Here is a 25,470-nt window from a genome sequence, read left to right as displayed (position 1 = left end):
GCTACAGGATTTCAAATTCGGGCTGCAGAACAACCTCCTCCAAAGCACAGAAGAGGGCTTCTCCCCACCACTTGCCCATCTGAATTACCCCAGTTGCAAAAGGGCCTTTTACCTTCAGTCTGAAAATAGGATAGAAAATTACAGTGGTTATCTACAGCATGCTTAAGTTCACTTCAGACAAGGAATATTTTGTTGGCTTCCCAAGTCCCGATTAAATCATCATTTACAGGCTATAATTTAAAGTGTGTACTCTGCTGGTAAAATCCATAAGAGCTATGAAGCGTGTGTGTGTATACAGTCATTATTGTTGCTATTTAGTTTCTTATCTATTTTAATAGCTCGAATATTAAAATGGGAAAAGCAAAGTACTGATTATCCACAGATATGCCTAATTTCACATTGCGAGGGCATCCGCTAAAATAACACGTATACAAAATAGGTAAATGAACGTTCACGGGAGACTAAAGCTGGAACACAGCAGTGATTCCAGAAATAATTGTTTCTTCAGGGGAAAAAAAAAAATACAACAACCAACCCTAAAGCTTCAAATAAAACCTTTTGCTATGCTTTTAAAAATAAATGCTAGCAACACATTTTAATTTCCCATGTGGTTAGATACGCTGGTGTTATGAGAAATCCCTTATTTATGAAGCTCTTGGATAAACCCAGGCGCTGATCCTGGAAATGCCTCTATCTCTAGCGATTATTTCTTCAGCGGCTCAAAAATAAAAGCGCCTTTTTTTTTTTTTTTTATTTTTATTTTAACTCAGCAACCCTGTGAGCAGCAGGACAGGAACAGCTCATGCAAGGAAGGATGTCTGGCATTAATTGTATTGTGTGATTTGGTTTATTTGGGGAAAAAAATTAAAAAAAAAAAAAAATATATATATAAAGATGTGAGGGGGAAGGGTGGTTCATCCCGCCTGTTGCTGGCCCTGGGATGAAACGCGGATGCTGCGGCCAGAGGAGTTTCAGCTGCAGGGTTTATTTTTATGTCCTTAGAGATGGGGCGGTGAGTGAGAGTGGATGAACAAATGCAATGTTTTATATGGGAAAACATTTGGTCATTGGAACTTTGCAAATCGAAAATTCTGTTGTCTAAAGGGAGAGGTGAACTGTTGTCCTCAGATACTGATGCGCGCAAACCCCCACTTTTTTAGGGGGTGAATCCTCAGAGCGGTCGGATGCCGCAAGCCAAGAACACGCTTCTGTTTCAAGGCACTAATGGGAATTTTAATTAATAATGTGCTGCTATTATAGTTTTCTATACGCCTTTTCTAATTTTTTTTTTTTTTTGGTGCCGAAGCCCCATTTTTGCTGGTTAAAACCTGAAGTTCTCGCTGCTGCCGTGGTGCCCCCTGCTACAGCGGGGCCTTATTTTTGGGGACAAAACCCCACGCTCCGCAGCGACGCGCAGCGCCCGCGCGCGTCCCCGCGCCCCGCCCCGCCTGCGCGCTCCCGGGGGGGGGGGCGTGCGCGGTGTGCGCGTGCGCGTCCTCGAGGCGGGGCTGCGCGTGCAGCGGCGAGGGCCCGCGCCGCCGCGGGAGCGGGGGCGCCCTCAGGTCAGTGCGCGGGGCTGGGGCGGGGGGGCGCGCGAGGCGGCCGTTGCGGCCGTTACGACCGTTACCGGGCGCTCGCGCCGTGCTCCGCGGGCGGCGGCGCGGGGAGCGATGAGAGGGGCCCGGGGCGGCCCCGTTGGGCCCCGGGCGTTGCGGGGGCCGCCGAGGGGGAGCGTCCTGCGGAGGGTGAGGGGGCTGCCGCGGCGCCGGGGGAAGGGGCGCGTTGGGGCGGGGGGCGCCCGTTCCCGGTGGCGGGCGGGCCGGCCGCGCTGTGGCGGCGGCGGGGGATCCGGCGCTGGGGCGGAGCGGCCGCACCTGAGCGCCGGCATCGCCGCCGCGAAACTTGGGAAGAGAGAGCCCGGGGAGCCCGGCTGCCGCTGGGGCGGCGCTGAACCGGCGGCTCACCCGGCACAAAGAGGTCTTGGCCCGATCGGAGTCATTATGTGTGTCCGCAGCCGTTTCGACAGGTTTCATTCTTTTTTTTTTTTTTTTTTTTTTGTCCCCCGAGTGTGTTTTCTGCAGAAGTGGGTTGGCTTACTCGTGTTACCAGGAGTGCTTGGGCGGGATAAACTGCTTTAGCAGTCGGGTGTTTGGGGCTCAAGGGGGAAGGGGCTGCGTGTGTGGAGGCTGCCACTGCCGCTTGGCCAAAGTCAGAGTTGTCTAAACCTGGAAGTTGCGGGTTGTTGTTGTGGGTCTTGTTTTTGGCTTTTTTGTCTGCTTAAAGTAATGCTTCTTTAAAAGAAATAGTATTTTAAGTATCAATTAAATAAAACTTCCCAGAGGAACAACTAATAATCACGACCAGTTTGATATAAATACCACCGCCTCTTCCCCACGTTTTTGGCCAAACTTCCCGATGTGCATGTGTTTGAAGACTGAGTCGTTTCACTTAAGGGCCCACCGACACCTTTACTATTTTCCAGTTTGTTTTGTTTTAAGAAAGGCCATCTGTGGTAACCTTCACATGAAGTTCGTAAATTAATTTGCCTATAGTGTTTCCTGAGCGATGGTGCATTTAAAAATAGGAGAGAGTAATGGGTTGTTCTCGCTTGAAGTACAAAAGAGTTTGGAGTTACGATACTTAAGTGTTTTTAAAATGATGATTACCAACATACCAATGAAGACAACAAAGACTGGCTGTGTCTTATCCGAAGGGTGCTGGTGCGGGTTTTCTGTACTGTCTTCGCTATACTTTGTTTTCAGCCTGTAGTCTGTATGTCAAACTTTAATCTCTGTTCTGGGCTTTTTTTTTTTTTTTGTAGAGAGAGCTGATGTTTGGTTACAGGTATACAATACTATGTTTGATGCTACTTCAACTGGTTTATGCTGGAGTTGGGCTTCAAACTGCTTTTATTTCAGTGGGCAATAACTGGTCTCACCATTTCCTATAGAAAGTAGCGCAGTATGTCATAACAGAGTATCTTGGCTTCATTGCAAATCAAAGTGATTTGTTGGATTTGTTTGTTTTTTAATCCCGCACAGTAAGTACACTGCAGCCAACTGCACAATAACTCTTTGTGTTTCCCCTCCAGTGATTTTCAGCTCTGCCCTGGAGGAAACACCTTTCAGAAGTGATGTGGAATTCTTTTAGCTTGCCCTTTAAGGCTGAGGAAAAAGATGCAAGTTGCAACAGTAATTTTTCTTATTTGGAGCTTGTGAGCAAAAATTTTTTCTAAAGTTAGTAAACAGTTGTTATGACGAGTACATCAGTGCTAGGGTAGGCTCAGTTAAACACAGGTCTAATGGTGATAGGCCGTTTGTTATGTTTTCAGAAGAAATTTAGGTCTTTGTCTGTTGTGTGAACTTGTACAAATGACATTAGTTTTACAGCAGAATGTTGTTCATGCCCAGTATTAGCTTTCTCCGATAATTCAAGATAGTTCTTCAGTGATATTCTCATTAGTAACTCCTTGAACCTCACAGGCTATTGTTTTGTTTTACATGAGCAAATGTTCACGTACCTGAGCTGGCATGGAAGCCCTGTTATGTGAGTGTCGTAGTTTGATTGCGAGGTGACAATAAAACTGTGGCAGATGTATTGTTCACCCCCTCTGTCCCTCACCTCCTCTGTTCGCCCCTCCTTCTCCCCTCTTCCCACTAAGGACAGGCGATTGGAAGGGAAAGAAGGACAGAGAGAAGAGAGTTGGAAAAGTTAAAAATGTTTTACTAGTGCTACCAATAAAAATAGAGAAAATAATACAAAATATACAAAACCAATCTTGAAAGTCCCGGCGACTGCTCCGGCAGATGTAGGGCCGGCACCCGAAGTCCTGGACTGGACTCTGCAGCCAACCGGAACTGGATTGATTCTGTCACTAGGCCTCATTTCGCAGGGACAACTTGCAAGGTCCTCTCCCAATGTTTGCCATAAGGAAAAGGACGAGATCCTCGTGATCTCCCACTTTTATATGAAGTATCATGTGAATGGGATGGAATATTTAGTTGGTCAGTTTTTTGGGGTTTTTTTTGGTCACCTGTTTCAGTTCACCACTCTCTTGGGATGTGCATCCATCCTTATCGATGACCTCGCATTCCATTGCTGTGTCTACCAAAACATATATCTAACTTTCAGGAAAACTGCAGTTAGTAAGACGACTTTATCTGACAGAGAAATTCACTGAAAGAGAGACTTGTTTTTTAACAAAACCAGGACAGTGAGGCACTATATAAATAAGTGATAACCAATAGTTTCTGTCTGGTAAATGCAGCAAAAAAAAGGAAATTAGAGTTGGAAATCTTGGAAGGAAAAGTTTAAAAGCTTTGTCTAGTGGAAGTTGTCTTCGGTTAAATTTTCTGCCATAAAGCTGAATTCCAATCCTGTGCCTTAATTACAAAACCAAATTTGTATGTATGTAAGAAAACTGAGGGAAGGAAAGCTTAAGTAAAAGGTCACTTCATTTGAATTTGCAAACTTCCCATTTTCCAGTCCTGGCTTGTCTTTTTTCTGATCCTGCTGCCAGATCTTGAGTTTGATCACCTGGCAAGCTAGAGCAAAAGAAAACCAAGAGAGGAGTCCCAAGTCTGGAAAGCTTTTGCATTTCAAAACACTGGTAAAGTGGTTGGTGATCCATGAATGTCTGCTGGCTGCCCTGGGTATATAGGGTGTAGCTTCGCAGAAGGCAGATTTGGAAGGCATCTTGAGACATCACCTTGTCCAGCCCTGTTCCTTGGATCCTGAGTTTACCTGATATCCTGAATAAATATTTCACCAGAGGATCATGTACCACTTCAGTACAGGCCTGAATGACTTGTTGAGAACATCCTACTGTGATAGGATATTTATGTACCAGGTTACACTCTGAATCCACTCTAGATGCAGTTTTTCCTTTTCACATCCAAGCCAGTTTAAAGGAGTAATATTCTTCAAAAACTACATTCTTTGGAATTATGGCTTTGCTGCCTCCCTGCTTGCTGAAAGTGTGCTTGGTTGGAAGGGTTTTTCAAAGTAGGAAAAGAAAGCAACTCTTCAGTCAGGTTGTGAGTTTGTTTGTCCCAGACATGTAGGCTTGCAAGAGTTGATGGAACAAAGCGCCTTTAAAATCTAATCCGTAATATGTCACATGCTACTTAACAGCCTGTCACCTTGCCCACTTAGCGGAGGAGGAAAGTGCAAGCCATACTCTTAAACGCTGAGGTAGAGCTGGAATTAGCTGTGTATTGCTTACAGCCGAAGTGTATGCAGTGGCTTACACTGTCCCTAGCTTGCAGTATTTTACCTTCCTTTGGAGTCTTCAGCATCCAGTTCAACTCGGAGATGAAAGAAATCGCTGCCCTGTTAGGCAGCTTGCTCAGGTTCTGTCAAGGAACGTAGGTCCAAGGAATACCACGTGACGTTAGGATAATATAATGCAATTAAAAGTACAAAGTGCACCAACGTGCCTTTTGATTTCTTAGTGCTATTTGATTTTTGTCTTCAGTAATACTCTCCTATCAGACCAAGGTGATAATACTCCATGTATATCAAGAAAAAGTAAAGGCTTTCATACTATATAAAACTTTGTAATACATAAAACTAATGCATATGTACATTTACTTGCCTTGCAGAGTCCTTTAATTGTGCTCTTATGTTTGATTACTTGCTCCTTCCTTGATTTTTTTTTTCTTTTTTTCTACTACACTTCTAGTATGTCCTGCAGTCTCTGAAACAGAGTTGTTGTGAAAGAGAGCAGGTGTTTAGGATATCCTAACATTGCTAGACAAATAACTTTTAATGCTTGAAAGTATATTCTGAAACCAGAATTTGAGGAGTAGGTATATGTTCGTCTTGAAAATTGATTACTACAAAGTAGCTGTCATTTACTTGTAAAGAGGAGAAATTAATCTAAATACCAAAGCATAACTGATCTAATAGGCAAGTGTGACTGAAATACATGCAGCAAAGTAAATCTAATTTTCTAAACCAGTTAATATAAAAATTTGGTAACATCTTTATCCTTCTGTGGAATGGCCATTCAAACAGGAGCTGCATGTGCTATGGCAGTCTGGAAACAAGGGCAGGTAACAAGATCCGCAGCTGCTAATGTGTGGCAAAGGAAGATTAATTCAGTACGGTGTGGTTGAATGCATGTAATGTTTGATTCCATTCCTTGAACTGGATGCAGCTCAGGTTAGCAGCAATCGGTGTCCCCTACCTAAAAACTGGGGTTATTAAATAATTGTAAAAACATTGCAAGAGTTGTTGTTCAGGGCTTTTGATTCTTACCTTTGAGAAGTGAGAGCCACTGTGTTTGAGAATTCATTTCTTACCAAATGCTTGTTTTGCCAATGGAATGACCTTCCTCTTTTGTCATTTAAAATGCAGCAGAAAGAAGAAGCTGTACCAATTTTTCCCCTTGTTAAAACTAATTTAAAATAATTTTCCTGGATGATTCCAGGTATGCTCTTCTACTGCACACACAAGTGTGCAGAGTTGCTGATCTGCTTTGCATCTTGAAGCTGCATGTTTTACATCTAGTCAAGTTTAGAGAACTACAAATTGGCATGATGTAGTTTTCCCATGACAGACCCTAATGACGTTTACGTTACAGCACCTCACCAAGCTTTCCAAAAGCCCCCTCCCTTTTTCTTAGCCTTGTCGGAAGGTGCTGGTAAGCATGGCAGTCCAAGGCAACTGAAGTTTGCAGGCCACAGAACAGGTGTGGTGTGGGTCGTAGCAATATCCTCTCCCCCTTTTTTGTCCCACAGGGTACTTCAATGCTATGGTTTGATGTGGTGTACGTAGGTTATGTGCGCATTAAAAATGTAGTCCTTTAATTATATGCCAGCCTAATCAACTGCAATGCAGTCCCTGTGTGGATACCCATGGGGTAGTTAGTCTTCTAGTGCCATTGGCTCTCACAAGCAAGAACTCGCTGGGAAGGTGTCTTTTTACCTGTTTTAGCATTTGCGTTTTGCAGACTGTGTGTGAGGGGACAAAGACATTTGGGAGCCACTGATGTAAAGCAGTAGGACCAGTCATCTTCCAACCTGTCCTTTATCAGAGCCTATATTAATTTAACTATTCAGTTTAAAAAGAATAGTTTATGAGGCAAGCTAAAATTAGTATAAAGGTTTGTCTGCATAGGCAAGATCTGTCTGTAAGATAGAAAGTTCTGTCTGTAGTCATCTGATCCTGAGCTCTCCCTTGAAATAGGCAGCATGTGAGTACTAATTGTAGTGGTGGTTTTTGTGAAGTGCACCAAGATCACTAGATTCTTTCTCACAGGGCACTGAACAATCATTAAATGCTAATGACTTTTGATTACTGTTGACCTCGGTCAATTTAGAATTAGTGACCTAGAGACGAAAACCACTGTATCTCATTACCAATTTCCTCAGCTATCTGATCTTGCCTTTGTAAGTCATTTTGGGTAAGAGGCAGAGTAGAATTACAGTTGACCTCTGTCTTAGAAAAAGGCTTGAAGGCTTTCAGGTTTGCAATATCCTGTTTAGAAATAAATAAAAAAAAGACAGCCATTAAGAAAGAACTTATTTTTTGACCCTACAGATTGTCAAGAGCAAAACTCAACATAAAATGAGATGGACAAGCAAGAGTAGTAGTGGTGGGGAAGAAATGTGTAATTTGTCACTTTTAAATTAGTAGAAAAACAATTTATCTCCTGGAACCTTGAATTGAATTTTTCATTTTGTAGTTGCAGGTTTTCTCATCTCAGAGTTTATTTCTAATTCTTGTTTTTACTTTGAACTATCACAAAGCAAATTAAAGTTTATAGAATAAATTGCAAATTCTGCTCTGGGGTATTTTCTACCTGTAGTTCCCAAACTATGACGTGGGGGAATATGTCTCAGTAGGCTGATAAAATCATATATTTCATGTTGTAATGAAGCATTTCACATAATTTCCATATGCACAGAAGAGGATGTTTCTAGGATAATTCATTGTAACAGGATCAAATATGTCGTTCACTGTAGGCTGTTTAAATATCAGACTTTATTTATATGGTTGTGGTTTATATGGACTGTCATTCGTGCAGCAAGCATGGCATTGAAATCATAATGAAAATACAAGATAATTTTAAACATTTTTTTCTTGCTTGCTTTAATACACTTGCTATATTTGTTTTGACCCAGCTGGGAACAAAACCTTCAACTTTAAAACCAAAATTCAACAGTGTAGGGAAGTCTTTTGTGTTATGTTGTGTTTAGGGCATAAATATAAAGTTAATGAACCTCTCACTGGGCTTAAATTGAAAACTTCAAGCAGCTAAGCAAGAAAGTAACAGGAAAAAAATGACAATGGAAGATGATGTACTTGCTGAAGGATTAAGTTCATGGTGAGCCAATACAAGTCCACACAGAAAGAAAGTGGATGTTTATTCACAAGTAAACATAGGGCTAAATGTTATTCTTAAATATAATGTTTTGGTTTGATTGCTTTGTCTCAAAAAGGATATTGCTGTAAAAAATCAAAAGGGGGCAATGAAAATGATTGCAGATTAAAAAAAGGCAAAAAAATTAAGGCTACTTCGGCAGGGAGACTAATAAGAAGGGCCGTGCAGACACATAGCCTATATGCTAGCAAATAATACAAGAATGAAAGAATAAAAAGACATCTGAATACTCATTCTTTGAGATTCTTTTTTTGTGTAAGTTTGTATGTATTAATACCTGTTGACTAGACTGCTCAGGGCTTTCTGCTTTTGTTTTCTTAAAAGCGTTAAGGGCATTTAGGAAAAAAAGGCAAAAACTATCTTAGTGAATAATATTATGCAAAATATTTAAATCTTTGTACTTTAAGTGCTAAGCAGAGTTGAGAAGAATATTAGCTAACAATTATGTTGCTAGTCTAGTGTAAGAGCTATATGAAAGTACAGTTCAGCTATTTTGGACTTTAGTTTAAAGCTTATAGTGTTGGTTTGAGATACAATTCTACTTTGATACTACTCTTTCCCAGCTCTGGAATGGTGATTGGGAAGGATTCTTCCAAGTGACTAAATAATTCATGGATAGGTAAACAGGTCTGGGCTCCTCAGCTGTGTGGATTGAGTTTGTTGAATTTTTTGTTTGTTTTTTGAACTTACACATTCCACTTTTAAATGACTGCATAAAGTCAACCTAAATTTAATGAAAATTAGCAGTGGACAGGTAGGTTTGTTAGATAGTAACGTTTTGTGTTTATTTTGGTTAATCAAAGTGTATTGTCTGAAATTTGTTTCTTTGTAAGGGGAAATCTAGAATTTAAACAGAGAATGTTAATACAGAGCTATAATAACCGCCAAGAGAGAGACTTGCAACTTCAGAAAAAAGGAATATATGCATTTTCTCATTGCCTACTTGGAATTCATTTCTTTATTCTTGATCTGGTCGTAACAGACATTTGGGAATTTTGATGAAAGCTTGTTTTTTATAGAATTGTCCAGTTCGCCTTACTGCATGAAGAATGGTCCTGTAAGTGAGAGATACAGAAAAACACAACTTACTAGAAGGGAAAAAAAAAAAAAAAAAAAAGAAAAACTTGGTTATACTGCTATTGTGGCAGAAGTGACTGATGTAATATGAGGAAGAGTGCTTACATCAACCCTGGAAATGAAATGATTTCTCAATTGGGAGTTACCTTTAGAAAGGCATAATTATAGTAATGCTGTACTATTAAAAGTTGTACCGAGAGTTGAGCTATAACACAACTCCTGTGCCAACCTTCACAATGGTGTCAAGGTATATTATGGTCCTAAGGGATAAAGGAAACTGGGATTGCAAACATATTGCACACGTTTGGATTGGAACAGCAAAATTGATGCTTCCATTGTTCACAGTATTTAGTCAGGAGCTCATTTCCAAGGGCTCATAATCTGTTCCTAATAATTTGAAAGGGGCATGTAACTTGATGTGTAGTATCTCAGCCTCAGAATATAGTCCTTTGCTAAATTCTTCGCCTCTGGCGTTTTGGATTTTCATTAGGCCAGTGTTAAGATTTAAGCATGGATCTTTCTATACCCTTTAATATTTCTGGTTTGACAACTTGCTTATAAAATAGAGATTAATGTGTCTTTGAAGAACTGTATTTCCCGCTTTCGAAGTTGTATATAGAGAGTTTGGTTCTACTAATATATAATTAATGCAGAAAAATGAGAATTGCTGAAAGAGATTAGGAGCACGTTGTGATACTGTTTCAGAAATTGATAGATCTTTGGGTGAAGGAAGGTTGATTTCCTTGATCCTCTTGCTGGAGACGGACTGATTTGAATTTGGGATTTTGCCTAGTCTCTCAACAGGGACTAGTTCATAGGTTGCTTTTACTGACTGCTGATGTAGTGATTTGTAAATCCATTAGCGATATGTATAGTAAGAGAGGAAAACCATATTGTAGGCAAATGAACTGAAGTTGCTGACAGAACAAATAATAGTGGGTGCAACTTGCTCTAATTCTTTGGGGTTTTTTCCCCATTTTGCATGCATCTAATGATTGGTTTAGGAGACTCTTTCTGAGCTGATGAAGTGCAGTGGCAGGCAGTATAAAGCCTGTAGCAGGTTTGTAGTTTTTTATAGGAACTTTTGGAGTCTGTTGTGGAATAGGCCCTATTCTCCAGTTATAGCAGACCAGATTTTGGCATGCGGCTTAAGAATAGACAAAGATGGTAGTTAGGCTTTTTATTTACTGGGGTGGATTTTTATCCTGACCTCTTGTCTGGTGGGGGCCTGTCTTCTGGATTTGGGCAGAACATAATTCAGCTGCAGCTTCTCCCTCTTTTCCTTCCCCAAGAAAGCACAATATGCTATACATGCGTTGTGTTTTATAGAAGTCAAGGTATGGTGAGCTCCTACCTGTTCGTGTTTACGATCTGTCTTTCCCAGACCATGTCACATGGTCAATCTGTCTGTCATTTTCTTTCTCTTCTGTAGCCTCCCAGTGACCTTACTCGGTGTGAGTATAATTGTTTGATCTGTACTGGTCAAATGATTTGAAAAAATGTGTGAGGACCTTGATTGTTTTATACTTTGATAGTCTATAAAATGGATTTATGGAATGAATATCAAATATCTCATATGGATCTCCTAACCCCTGCTATCTTTTGCCTTCTGCTAACCGCAATGCTGAGAACCAGATTTTCTGAAGAGTGCATGGTTTTTCTGTTATCTCTAAGGGTTTTTTAAAACTTTTTCCTTCTGAAATGTCTTTTCTCTGCAGCAGCAAAAGAGTTATTCTTGTAACTAGAAGAGCTAGAAATTTACATAAGGAGAGAGAAAAGAACTGAACGAACTCAAATTTTGTGCTGAGAATACCTGCTGTGTCCCTGTTTGTACTCTCAGCTGTAAGCAGTTATAAACATCCCATCTGTGGAATGAGTTTCTTATCCTTTACCCCTTCTTTTGCCTCTACAGTTAAATATGGCTTAGATTGTTAGTTTCCCTTCCAAATCAATCTGTTGCAGATAAAAAAGGAAACCAAAGGGGAAAGGGGGAAGAAAAGAAAGGAAAGCTTGCTAGAAAATATTTCTTTGGAAATTGCATAACTTGCCTCTCAATGTATTTAGGAACATACCTGATTTTCAGCCACACCAGGCATAGTCTACCATTTTCTTTTAAATTACTGGTGAAGGTGATTTTGCACTAAGACGTTGGGTTGTGAAATGTAGCAGCTGAGGCATGGACACATCCTTCTGCTTCTGTTTCATGAGCAGCAACATCAGACAGGGGACAGATGTGTGTCTGGAGATGGTATAATTTCAAACCACTGCAGCAAAGTCTCTAGAGGGCTGACAACCAGGGTGTTTAGTTGGTGCTTAAATCTCCCAAGGAGACCTGATAATCTTTGAAATATCTGCATTTAGGTTTTACAGTTTTGGGTTTAAAGACATTCAGAGATTGCGTGTTACAAAGCCATAGCTGTGATTTAAGCTTTTGTGATGGTGTTTCAATAAATAGCCTGAATAACATTTCTGTGCTTCAGTTTAAGTCAGTGACAGATATCTGTCAGGGATTTCAGCAAGGTCAGCCATTTCTCCACCAGCCTTTGATCACTTTAATGTCACTGTTGTACTCTTGTCCAGCAAAACTAATTAAGGCTAAAAGTGATTTGATTTGCTTTGAAAGTAAAGAGAATTTTTCTTTAAAACTTGAAAATAATTATGAAATTATATTTTAATTATTCCTACACCCAATATTTTAAGGTGTGAAATGTTGACACCCAATACCTGATTTTTTTTTATTTCCCTGCCTTTTTTTTTTTTTTTTTTTTTTTACATGGCTATGCTTGCTTGACTTTTTTTTTTTTTTTAGTTAGACTTGACCTACTATTATGGAAATCTAATCTAAATTTAAGTTCAAAGTAAACTAATGACTGAAAATTAGTCTTCTTTCCTATTTAAATAGTTTGCTTGACATAGCTTATATCCTGTTCATTTCTGAAATTATTTGTGAATAAAATCGGAGTGTGTTTGCATCTCAAGGAGTGACTTATGCCTGAGGCTCTCTAAATCATTTGGACTTTTCATTTAATGCTTTGAAATATTAATTAAATATATTCACTCTGGTTTGCTTTAATCTGATTGCACATCTAGAAGTTTTCTTCTGATGTGGTACAGCCATGTCTGGTGTAAGCTGGCTTAATTAGCACTGCTTAGTGATTTGGGACCCCTGTCACAGGCTATTATGTTATCTAGAAACATAAGGAGTTAAAACTAAAGCTGTGACCTCATCTCTATTCATGTTACACTGGAGTAGGAGCTGCACTGAAAGGGATTGTTTAACTGTATCGCTGTCTTTGCTGCTGCTAGCCGATTGCTTTAGTTTGGTTCTGGCAGCTATAGCGTGCTTTTGCTGAGCTGCTGTTATGGTAGGGATTTGTGGGAATACTAGAGACATATGAAGTCATGCTAATATCGACTGCCTGTGGAAATAGCTCCCATGGAAATATTTAGACTCAAATAAGTCTTTCTACCTGATTTCAACTTTTTATTGCTTCCTCTGTGAAAATTCAAGCAGCGTCAAGGAGAGCTAAAACACAGATGCTTCTGGCCAGTCACGCACTTACACAACGGCGCACGCTGTGTATTACTTTGTTAGTTAGCGCTAGGTATGGCATGAAGAGTGTAACTGCTGTCGCTTTAATGTGGGAGCGGCGTACGTTACAATAGGTGTCACTGTGCGGCTGGCTCCAATCGCTATCGGTGACTTCAGCTATTGGCTCCAACGCTGGCTGACTCCATCTGCAGGGCTGCAATACCTACTCTGTTCCCATCCTTCAACGCACAAGTTCAGCTCGCTCAGCAGACTAGCAGCACTACTGCGACTTGCTAGCCCTCGTCAGAAAGCCGGTGCTACAGCCATGCGTGTACCCCCTCTGCAGGGTGTAGTGCTTTCGGGAGATTCCTGATGGGGAAATCTGGAAAGAAATGAAACTGGCAGGAATGATGGGGGTGTATTTAACAATTCAAGTACTGGATCAAACTTAAAGCCAGTTTCTTACTTGGTGCACTGGAAAGGTCACCTTGTCTTGCTGGGAAAGAAGCAAACTCTCAGCTCTGCTGCTTTCAGTTTAACAGCTTCCATGTGCATTTCTTAATGTTCCTAGCTAGTCAGGCTATCTAGCTTTACAGACAAGTATACTCATGGTAGATGAGAAAGGAAAGAACATGAAATGTCTCACCTTCTTCTTGATGCTTCCAGAGACGGTCAAGAACAGGTCCAAGAAGAGCTCTAAGAAAGGAAATAGCAGCAGCAGCAGTAGCAGCAGCAAATTGCCTCCAGTTTGCTATGAAATCATTACCTTGAAGACCAAAAAGAAGAAGAAGATGGCTGCTGATATTTTTCCCCGAAAGAAACCAGCCAACACTAATACAACGGCTGTCCAGCAGTACCACCAGCAAAATCTCAATAACAACAACACTATTCCGGCACCTAATTGGCAAGGACTTTATCCAACCATCAGAGAGAGGTAAGTTCAGGGCAGTTTATTTTTGCTGTCTGAATGGAGTGGTGAAAAGTAGCAAAATGTTTGTAATGCATATGTTTACTTGTTCATTTATTTGCTGAAGAAAACACACTTCTCTCTGTCTTTTTTTTTTTTTTCTTTCCCCCTCCCTCTGTGTGTGCAGAACAAGTATTTTGGTAATGGAAAATATTTTAATATCTCTTTTCCAGGCAGTGCAGCTGCTTGTCTTGAGTACATAAAAATGTTGAAATGTTGCTGGAAGCAGCATACACATAAAGATTTCTTCTTAGACCATAGTAGGAATTTTTGGTGATACATGGTCTTGGCTTTGATTTCCACTTTTTGAAAAGTTCTCACAAGTTTGCGTTTGGGTTTTTTGTGTGTGGTTTTGGTTTTTGTTTTCTGGTTTTTTTTATTGCGCACACACACACACACTCACCTTCCCATCTCTGCTTACTTTTTTCTTTGGTATATTTCTGTGATGATGTGTAAAATAGCTTAAAACAAAGTGTGACCTGCTTCTCTTTACTAACATGCAACCTAAAGTTGTTAAGAAATTTAATTTTTTGGGTCTGGGGCAAGCACAGTGTTACTGGGTGCCATAATTAACACGCTGCCTCTGTTTGTAGAAATGCAGTGATGTTCAACAATGACTTGATGGCAGATGTTCATTTTGTGGTCGGGCCACCAGGTGGGACCCAGCGGCTGCCAGGACACAAAGTAAGCAACAGCTGCATTATCAGCTCAGGCGGGGATAGCCAGAGAGAGCTCCCACGGTTACGCCAGGACATAGCGTAGGAGACTTGGCTCTTATGGGGCAGGCATAATTCTGCATTTGAAAAGGCTACATGCAGTGGAATAGTTTGTCCCTTGCTTTTATTTGTGGTTTTGGTTAAACAACGCACTTGTGGTAAGGCAGTCATTGTAAAGTTATGAATACTACTTTATGCTGCTGATTAATATTACTCTTGAGATTTTCTAGAAATAGTTAACTTCTAGTAGATATGAGTGTTTTCAAGTAGCTAATGTATATATGCCCATGAGAGTAAAATGCAGGGAAAATGTGTAATTCAGTTCTTAACTTTGACTTCATATCTTACTGAAGTGTGTCTATAGAGTCTGTCAGTGTCCAGTGTGCTTGGAGTAGCTCTCCCACATTGTTTTTTTTTGGCAGTGCTTTCAGTTTAAAGCATGAAATAAGATTTCCCTTTCTCAACAGTATGTCCTGGCTGTTGGGAGCTCTGTATTCCATGCGATGTTTTACGGAGAGCTTGCTGAGGACAAAGATGAAATCCGTATACCAGATGTTGAGCCTGCTGCTTTTCTTGCAATGCTGAAGTAAGCATCATTCATCTGCTGGATGTGTTTTCCTTTATGACGTATACATACACTGGTAATGTCGTAGTTAAAGCATTAGCCTTGCATATAAACAGAAAGAAAGCAGTTGCTGAAAATATTCCGCTTTGTGTTTCAGGTGTTTTAAACGTTTACCTCATTTTGCTCTCTTCCTTTACTTCCTGGCATGCATATATTAGGCTAATGTAGGCAGTTATAAATAATGAGTTTGACAGGGGATCTTTGGGCACATTGTATAATGTAATGCCTATTGATTTGATGTGTCACTACACGTTACACAAAGGAGTGAAGTTACTAAAAAGAATTGTCAGCTGTAATAAAAAAACCCTGTTCTACTTTGCAAGCATAGTGAAAAGTTAAAAACACACCAAAAAAACCCACCAAAACCTAGAATTGCTGTGTTTGTGTATTGACATCATTCTAGCTCTTTTATAAGCTTGCTGTATGCAGGTCTTGTCTTAGAAAAACGACCCTAAGTTATTGAATATAGCATCTGAAAATGAAATTTCTCCTTATCTGTCACATTGATGCATTTGGAAAGTAATAAAAAGGCTGTTTACGTGAATAGAGTTTTTTATTCTAATGGGGAAGATCAGTCAGTTTACATGACCATTCTTTTTCTTCTAGCAAATTACTTAAGAAATGCTGTCTTTTCCTAAATGAGCATAATGAAGCAGCTTGCCTGCTGAATTGTCCTTGAATGTATCTATAAACTCCGATTATTAAAGAGAAATGTCCTATCACAGAAATGCTGTGACTTTGAGGATTTTTTTCCCCTTCAGCTTTGGTAACTGCCATTGCTTTCTGATAAAAAAATATACAAAAAAATACATTGGTGTCTGACAGTGATCCTTTTAATATGCTGCAGATTTTCTTGCATGTAATAGTGTAATCACTAGGTAGCAGTGTATTGTATTTCATAGATTGTTTTAACTAGCTTGTGATTACAGAATGATTTCTGTTTTTTCTTTTATGTTTCAATGGCACTGTAGATGAACATTCTAAGTTGTATGTAGAGTTTGTTGCATAGAGTTTTTATAGGTTATCATGAACATCAGAAATGTTCTGTGCAAGTATCAATAACTGCCAGGAAAAGCCAAAGTCACACAGATGTTCTGTAGACCTGGAATATAAAGTTAAGATACGACATTATGTAAGTAGGTGTGTTATTGATCCCTGCTTTGGGCTTTTCTGGTGTTGTGGGTATGTTCTGCAGAACTCAGATTTGTGCTTTACTTTCATGCAGAATTTTACAAGGCATCTGGATTCTCCTGCCCCCACCCCCTCTCCATCCTTTTGAACAGCAAATCTGTTACACTGTGGCTAGACATAATTTGCTGTATAAAAACTGAATGATTTCTGAATTTACATTTAAGAAACATTCTCAGAGAGCAAACCTAGAAAAGAGAGTATCAGTACTGACATCTGGGTCTTGGCATATTACTTTAGCCCGTGGCAGTTTAAGAAACTGTCTTTGAGAGTATGGTCAGAACGATGGAATTCTTCACCTTTTCAGTTTTTATTTAAAAAACCAAAAGACCACAAGAAGTTAGTGGTCTTTGTGGATGTTGAGCTGACCTTGCCAATGCCAACTTCAGCGTGCCTGAACCTGCAGAGTGCTCCTGTGCCTGCAGACAGCCCTGGCGTTCACAGGCATCAGGGTGCAGGCAGGGAAGGGATATTGCTCGACAGTGCATCATTCCCATCATCGCAGGACCCAGTGCATGTGCTGCACTGGGGGGAGCCACAGTCCCCTCACTCCTGTCCCCCTGGGAAATCATTCCCATGAGCGTTGCTTGCAACTGCTGTGAGCAGTGGATGGCAGAAGACGCATTGTACTGTTGCTACACAAGGAAAATACTTCTTACCTATCCCAAAGCAGCCCTCTCCTTCATACACTCCTCTCCACAGTCAGGAAAGTTGCCTCACAGTCTTCATAAGAAAATACACTGAGTTTGATTATGCGTGTTTTGGTGGAGTTTTTGATGTTGTTTTTTGTTGGGGTTTTTTTGGCTTCGTTTTGCTGCTTTTTCCCCATGGACAGTGAATTCTTACAGCATAAATATTTTCTTTTACTGTCTAGTGGGCATTCTGATAACAAACATCAGATATAACATAGAAAATAATACCTTGACTGATAGATAATAATTATTCTCTCAGTAAAATTGATTTGGCTCTTCTCTACAGTTTTAAGAATAGGGTTAAATTCCTAGTCTAGCTGACACACTGAATTGGTGGTTTTAATGTATTATATTTTACCTTAATCTTGACTGTTCAAGTTGGATCCCTGGTCTCATCCCAGGATGAATGTGGTACTAAACAGTCAAACCCTGTGGTCTAGCAGAATCCTCCATTTGAGAACAGAGTGAAACTGGAATATCAGTAATGGTAGCCCAGAGTCAAGGTGCATTGGCAGAGTAAAAATTGTGGAATATTGCTGACAGCTGATCTGTGCTGTCTGTTGTAAATCAGTGATATTAGTTCTTCACTTTCATGAATATTAAGCTAGCAACTTTTGTACGATTTCAATTTAAAACAGATGTCATCAGTCTCTGCTGTACTAGCAGGTGAAGAGAAGTAATAGAAGGGAGAAAAGAGTTGGAGCGCAATGAAGGGAATCATAAAAATGAATGAATTGATACATTGAGAATTTTTTGGACAGTAAAGGAACTAAGCACGTAACCAGTGATATGTAGATCTGGCCTTTGTTGTTACAAATAGCCCAGCTGAAACCAAGCAAGAAAGGTATTTAAAAAAAAAAAGAAAGGTTTGGGTCTATCTAAGTATTCTTTTTGTCTGTAACCTATTACGTTTCATTATGTTGCTTGAGCAATATCTGCTCTGAGCATGTTTTCTGAGTGTGGCTTGGAAGATAGTACCCTACACCTGCAAAAATACAAATAAAGATATTTACAACTATAATCAGATCAGTGTAGATCTTAATTCCACTTTACAAGCACATCTGTTCTGTAAAAAATTCATTGTGTTGGGAAATCTTCTAACTAGAAAATTTTAATTAGTACAGGGTTGCATGCAACTTCAAGTTTACTGGAGGAAGATGCTTTTATCAACTATAACCATCAAGACTTGCTTATCCCTATGAAGAGGAAAATTGCATTTGGCATGGTTTTAGCACTTTGCATTCACCAGCTGTAAATGGGGCCCTGAAGCATGAGATATTAAAAAGAACAAACTGTACAATGCTTCATTTCTCTGAGCAATGAATCCCAGCAGTTTAGTGACATAAATAGAATTTCACCTTCATCTCTTCTACCACACTAGCGTGTCAGTAAAGCTTTTTTCCTCCTTATGCAATGAGACTGAGAAAAAACGCTGTGCTAGTGTAGCTAGGATGTTGTAAGCATTAATAAACCTGAAAATTAGAATTCTGTGCCTTTTTCTTTTCGTATATGCTTCATCACCCTGTTTAAAAAAAAAAAAAAAAGCCCCCACCAAAAAAATCCCACAACCAGGTAGTTATGAAAATGAATAGCACCTAATATACTTTCATAGCATTTCTCTTGCTAGACTAGCTAGCTATTCCCAATAAATGTATTTGCATTTCTCTATTTATATAATACACCCCAATAAATCATCATTCACCATCATAAGACATCCAGTCCAAGTACTCTTTGTAACGTGTTCCAGTCTGCTGTTAAACCAAGTAAGGTTGCCACTGAGAAGCTGCTGCCTGGGGCAGATAGCCTCTCATTAGCCAAAGCATGTATGGAAGGAAGGCAGAGCTGGAGGGGCCATACTTTGTAAACAAAACCATTATCTAGATAGCATGTACCCCAAATGTCAAGTTTTATTCACCTTATATTTAAGCTTGTTATTTTTCATGGTCTTATATGAGTGATGAATTTGGTTTGTACTTTCTGGATTTAATCAATGTTCCCCAAAAGCATTGCTTATTAATTTTAATGTGGAGCTATTTATATATTCTTTGTTTATAATTTTCAGATGTTGTTGACAAATTACATTTTTGCATTAATCGGTGGTGTTACATGCATGTGTTTTATTTCAGATACATATATTGTGATGAAATTGATTTGGCTGCAGATACCGTACTGGCCACTCTTTATGCTGCCAAGAAGTATATTGTCCCTCATCTTGCCCGCGCCTGCGTCAACTTTCTAGAGACAAGTCTAAGTGCAAAAAATGCCTGCGTGCTGCTTTCCCAGAGCTGCTTATTCGAGGAACCTGACCTGACCCAGCGCTGTTGGGAAGTGATTGATGCCCAAGCTGAGCTAGCTTTGAAGTCTGAGGGATTCTGTGACATTGATTTTCAAACACTTGAAAGCATTCTCCGAAGGGAGACTCTGAATGCCAAAGAAATTGTCGTTTTCGAAGCAGCTCTGAACTGGGCTGAAGTGGAGTGTCAGCGACAAGAGCTAACGGCTACCATAGACAACAAGCGCAAGGTCCTCGGGAAGGCTCTGTACTTGATACGCATCCCTACCATGGCACTCGATGACTTCGCGAATGGCGCTGCTCAGTCTGGGATTCTGACTCTCAACGAAACCAATGATATCTTCCTCTGGTATACGGCTGCGAAAAAGCCAGAGTTGCAATTCGTAAGCAAGCCCCGGAAAGGCCTCGTTCCTCAGCGATGCCACCGTTTCCAGTCCTGCGCTTACCGCAGCAACCAGTGGCGCTACCGGGGCCGGTGTGACAGCATCCAGTTCGCTGTTGATAAGAGAGTGTTTATTGCTGGCTTTGGGCTTTATGGCTCCAGCTGTGGATCAGCAGAGTACAGTGCCAAGATTGAACTGAAACGACAAGGAGTTATCCTTGGCCAGAACTTGAGTAAATATTTCTCAGATGGTTCCAGTAACACTTTTCCCGTGTGGTTTGAATACCCAGTGCAGATTGAGCCTGACACCTTTTACACAGCTAGCGTGATTCTGGACGGTAATGAACTCAGCTATTTTGGACAAGAAGGAATGACAGAAGTTCAGTGTGGGAAGGTGACTGTTCAGTTTCAGTGCTCTTCGGACAGTACAAATGGCACTGGAGTACAGGGAGGGCAAATTCCCGAACTCATATTTTATGCTTGAATGGAAGTGTGTGGAGACAAAGCATTTTGCTATGAAGAACCTATCTGGTTCAGGCCTACTGACGCTTAGCTTTTTATCTGCAGATATGTGATCAGTACAGGTAATACGTAACTAAATGCTGTGGGCAAGTTACTGGCTTGCTATACTTGTAGCATCGTTGGCGATAGAGTTTAAGTGTTAAATTTAACTTTAAACTGGAAGCCCTTAGGAACAAGAAAGTTTTAAAGGCGTTGTAAGAGAGGTGCCTGTTGGCTGGTGGTGCTGACCCTTTCTGTGATGCACCTGTGAATCTCCAGAGGATGTCCCCCTCTTGTATCTTGCTAAACACTGTCTTCATTGATCCATTTTTCGTTCTTCATTTTCTTTTTTCTGCTCATAATTATTTGGGGAGATAGGGGTAGAAAATGAAGAGCCTTTTTCTATAGCTCTCTCTTCTGTCTGCTCTTCAGACTTAAGAGATGCCAATAATGAGCTGCTTTTGATCATGTGAACTGAAAGAAGGACTTCAGCTGTAAGCAGAAAAAGCTTAGGTTTAAAGCTTCATCCTGTGAGGTTCTCCTGTGGCCAGCTGTTCGGGATGGCTGCGGGGGAAGACAAAAGCAAGCGGTTTTCAGGCAGCTACACAGTCTGCTGACCACGTCCACAGTGCGTGGATATGTTTACAGCGAGGGGGAAAATGTGGGCTGAGCAAGTTACCCTCAGAGTTTATTTTCTAGGAATCCCACCTTGAAGGCAAGGAAGTACTAGTGCGTGTTCAGATTATATATGCAGCTCTTGAAACTACTCCCATGACATAGTTTTTGCTATGTTGATTTGCTGTTTAAGTGGCTTTTATTTGAACCCTTGCTAAGTAAATGGGAATGGGTATGTGTGATCCGATGCAGGATAACTTTTTGTTCGGTTTGCATGAGGTTTTTTCTTCCTCCTAAACATGGTAGAGGCAGATTATAGAGGAACAAAAGAACGTAGCAGTCCTGACTTGGACTTTGTTCCGTAATATGAGATCTCTTTATTACTATACATTATCAGTGGAAATTTAGACAAAGATGGAAGATTCCCAGCTGTGGTCATATTATACTTAGTGTACATCATCAGGTAACAGTGAGGAGTAGAAAGTCTCTAATGTGTTAATGTTGGATCTCTTGCAACTGCTTATGGTTACACATCAATGAGAGGATTATGTGGTACAGAACATTTTCCTTGTCTGATTTTTTTGTTTGTTTGTTTCCGAATTTCCTGTTACATGTCTGTATCAGTTTTGGAAAAGTGTTCAGGATTGTGACTCCCTTTATGAGGGAAGGCAACCAGTATAAATAAGAAATACAGATACTATTTAAACACAAGAAAGTCCTTCAGCATTGCATTGGGACAGTTGCATCTCAGAGGCACACTACCTATTGTAAAGCATCTCATTCTTATTTCACCTCTGAAGTGGGTTGTGTTTATTGCATACATTTTAACAAAATGAGAGGACCAAATGATTCTTTAGGCAGACTGAAGATTAATATTATAGTATATTGATGCATTAATGTAGCATAACCCTAAATTCACTTGTCAGTTTTGTAATAAAAATGTTTTTCTCATATGATTTCTTACCAGTTTAATACTATTACTCTAAGTGTTTCTTGACGGTTGGAATCCTGGCCCCTGGCCATCATAAAGTGCCAATACATCTTTGCAGTGTCCAAAACACCATCTGAAGTAAGGAAAACTGGAGCGTAGACGTCAAACACTTTATGGCCAAAGCCCAGATCTTCTCTCTAGGTAATAAAAGGAGAGCCAGGTAAAAAACTGCCCTGCAAGATCTATGCTTTTCACCCATTTTACTATTTAATGTTTTATATACATGCATACCTCTGTGTGTGTGTACGCAGCGTTCTTTCTGAAAAGTAAATACCCTCAAAATATATAGAAAAATGTTTTGTTTTTTTGTAACAGATGTACATAATCCAGACTGTTAGTGAAATCTAAACAGAATGCTCCATGGAAAACTCCCAGCAAGAGATTTTAAAAAGCTCCAGTTAATTATATTTAGATCTGCAGCCTAAAATAGAAAAGAGTAAAAATTGCATGGACTGGAGGAAGAGTTGCTGAAGAAACTGCAAAAAGGAGTCTAAGATTGTGATGAGGTAATGGTCATCTACTTTTAGACAATATCTTAGCAGCAGTTCCATTTCTTTAAATACCTTTGAAAGCAGAGAAAGATGCTAATCAGCTGATTAAGTTTTCTTACAGCAAGTGTTTGATGTAGATATAATTTCATCTGAGTGATGATCAAATTGGCAAGTTGCTTGCAGTTGCAAGCTGCATTTTGAGTTGTTTGGAAAAAAAATCAGGTGCCTCAGCTGGTGAGACAAATCTAAGTACTGCATTGATATAACTAGACTTGGGTTCTCACTTTTAATTTATTTTTAGGTTTTACTCATTTGCAAATAAAGGTGATGTATCTACTACATTAACTGGCTGGAACAGAAATTGATGAGAATACTACGTAGCCGTAACATGTAGAAAATGAGCTGTTATTTAATTATTATTTTTATGTGCTATTTTTATGAAATCTTTTTGACAAAGTAGGGTGAAAGCTACTTCTAGCTTAATTCCTCTGAATCCATTCCAGGTTTTAGGAACTGGTGCATGTAAAATTTTTCAATATGGATCAATAAACATAAGCACCCCCAAACACCTTTTGATGCTTGATGCTAACAAGCACTGGTGTATAGCAAGGCGGCTTGTACCAGTCACCTTAGGACATCAGGGCACTTAAATAGGTGTCTAAATGTGGATTTGGTTGGTTTAGCGGTAGCATCCAAGCTTGAATACATTGATTGACGTTTTGCCAGCATCAGCTATATCAACCTGGAATGTAAGCATGTCAGTAGAGATCCTTTCTTAGATTCTGTCTTAAACTGTACTGGGCCATCTTTGCTACTTGTATGTTTGATTTTCCTGGTGAGGGGAATCTGTGATAAGAGAGTATAATGTAATATACTTTCTGCATATCGAAAATAGTATTTAAGTAAACATTTTAATTTCTACATACTTATTGCACTGAACTGTTTGTTTTGTTTTGCTTTGTTTTGGTTTGTTTTTTTTTCATTTGTTGTGATAAACTCAACTAACTTCAGGTCCAAGCGCCTGTTTGTGCTGGAGCAGTGTTCGACCTTAGCAGGCTTACAGCATTATTTATAAAGGACAGATATATATAAATATGAAGTACCTCATGTTGAATGTTATTGTACTGTATCTTTAATGTCACAGTGCAGATCTTGTCAGACTCATGAATGTGTATAATTGCGTTAAACATACAAATAAAAATGGTTCTTAAATGGTTGTTTCCTGCAGTGTCTTTGAAGCATGAGCTATGAAAGCCTTTACTTAGCTATCTCTTTTCGCAGTTTCTATTCTTGTACAGTTATGCACAGATATTTGAGCTTATGTATTCAGAGGTCTTTTGATCTCCAAAGAAGTAAAAGTCTAAGGAAAAAAACAAGGAAGAACAATGAAAATGTTAATCAGTTACATTGTAAAAAGGTTGACGGTTAAGCTAATGAGCTAGAATGAATTAATTCATTTATGTGCTTTGTGAAAGACCTTGTCTACTAGCATTAATATTTTAATGTTCTATTAATACTATTAAGTGTGTGGAGATGAAGGGGAAGGGTCTTGTGTTTATTCTAAAAGACAGTTGGCATGGGAAAGGCCATGATTTTCAGTTTCTGATATAGCAGAATAAAGGACATGGTTAGTGCCAAGAGGTTGTTCTCTGCTGAAAAGTTAATTACATAATATTATTCAAAATTCTGACTATTTTCTTACTTAACGATTTTCTTCCAGGAGATTTGAAACTTCATTTTAAATACTTTTATGGTCAGTGAAGCTGATGTCCCACTTCCATGATGTCTGTCTCCAAGACCTTTCAGATATTACTAGCTAATGATAAGAAATACTCCACAGTGTGATAGAGAGACATGGAAATTAAATTGAGGAAGTCTTCCCCAGTAGAAACAGTACCTTCGGACTTGATCCAAAATTCTGATTAAGGTGTGTTTGCAGGCATCAAGCTTGTCAGTTTTGGTAAGTTGTTTTTGTAGAATTCTTACTGCAGTACTTGGTACCACACTGCTACATTCTTGATCCAAATTCCCTTATGTATCTAGTGCTTCTCATTAGTTTGAAGCTGGCTTCAAACAGGAACTGTCCTATGCCTTGTTCTCTTCTAATGATACCAGCTCCTAAATGTGTGGTAAATACCGCTGTGATTTGGTGCAGCAAGGACCACAGCAGCAGCAACAGCGTCGCTAGGTGTGTTACAGGAGATGAGTGCTGCTAGCAGCCTCAGTTTCTCTGATAAACGGGTAAGAGCTAAGTGGACAAGATGAATAAAGAATGACCTGTCTCATCCAAAGAGATGTTCTCTATTTCTGGCTGAAATCTGGCAGAAGTGCTAGGACACTTGCTTTGGAAATTGATGTTAGGTAGAGCTTGTGTCAGTCTCTTGCACTGTGTTCAGTGATGCAGAGAAGCATGTGTGTGTTTACACCAGAAAAAAAGGAGTTTGAAGTAGAAGGAAATAGGATGTTTCTGGGTTTGGAAGGACGATGACTCCAAGAGCTGAATTTGGTTGTTTGTCTCACAGGTAAAATCCTGCTTTGTGGAGAAGGACTCTCTGGTCCCACTCAGTTGGAAACTCCTCAGGACCTGACAGCCACTGCCCATCATGAAAGCCATGTCCCATCTAAAAGAGACTCCTTGTGAGTGCTCAGCTCTTAGGCATAGGAACCCAAGATTTCTTGGCCTCTGACAGGCAAGACTACTTATCCTACAAGCCTGAATCCCGTAAAAGAGCCTGACTAGGGCTGATGTAAACAAGAGGGTCTTTTCAGATCTCCCAAGCTCAGCACTCAGTAGAAGATGAGATCTGGCACGGGTGTGAGAGACACCAGCCTATGGGCAGTATTTGGCCACCATGAAAAGCAGCAGCTTTTAAACTAGCCTGTTCTATCACACTTGCAAGCAGTCAGTGGGAGGAGGAATACCTGCTGATTTGCTGAAGGCAATGAAAGGAGCTGCTTTTTCACGTGGCGGTGTGGCCATATTCAAAATAAAATTTAAAAAGGGTTTTTTG

At 40.0% G+C, this 25,470-nt stretch overlaps 1 protein-coding gene across 6 annotated transcripts; it reads left to right on the top strand.

Annotated features, from left to right (window-relative positions):
• The first annotated feature begins 1,534 nt into the window (after positions 1 to 1,534).
• Positions 1,535 to 24,211, top strand: BTBD3 (BTB domain containing 3). 6 transcript variants are annotated; one of them, XM_065632344.1, is made up of 5 exons: positions 1,535 to 1,562; positions 13,665 to 13,932; positions 14,559 to 14,649; positions 15,149 to 15,267; positions 19,313 to 23,671. In XM_065632344.1, exons 2-5 carry the CDS (start codon positions 13,790 to 13,792, stop codon positions 20,343 to 20,345), a joined length of 1,386 nt encoding a protein of 461 aa, XP_065488416.1. In that variant the 5' UTR covers positions 1,535 to 1,562; positions 13,665 to 13,789; the 3' UTR covers positions 20,346 to 23,671. The 6 variants fall into 6 exon arrangements, 3 of the variants coding, with proteins under 3 accessions (XP_065488416.1, XP_065488415.1, XP_065488414.1); XM_065632343.1 differs by lacking the exon at positions 1,535 to 1,562 and adding an exon at positions 1,673 to 1,745; XR_010606009.1 differs by lacking the exon at positions 1,535 to 1,562 and adding an exon at positions 24,180 to 24,211 and having other exon boundaries at positions 13,262 to 13,932; positions 19,313 to 22,474.
• The last annotated feature ends 1,259 nt before the right edge of the window (positions 24,212 to 25,470 follow it).

Source organism: Caloenas nicobarica, chromosome 3 (assembly GCF_036013445.1).
Source record: "Caloenas nicobarica isolate bCalNic1 chromosome 3, bCalNic1.hap1, whole genome shotgun sequence".
In the NCBI taxonomy this organism is placed as follows: Eukaryota; Metazoa; Chordata; class Aves; order Columbiformes; family Columbidae; genus Caloenas; species Caloenas nicobarica.
Note: the sequence above shows the minus strand (reverse complement) of the source record. Positions and strands in the feature narration are given on the sequence as shown.

Bases quoted from the DNA above. Each gene is read 5' to 3' on its own strand.
- BTBD3 (XM_065632342.1), top strand. From the start codon at position 13,607: ATGGTAGATGAGAAAGGAAAGAACATGAAATGTCTCACCTTCTTCTTG. The intron at 14,650-15,148 runs GTAAGCAACAGC...CTTTCTCAACAG, and splicing joins AGCGGCTGCCAGGACACAAA to TATGTCCTGGCTGTTGGGAG. The intron at 15,268-19,312 runs GTAAGCATCATT...GTTTTATTTCAG, and splicing joins GCTTTTCTTGCAATGCTGAA to ATACATATATTGTGATGAAA.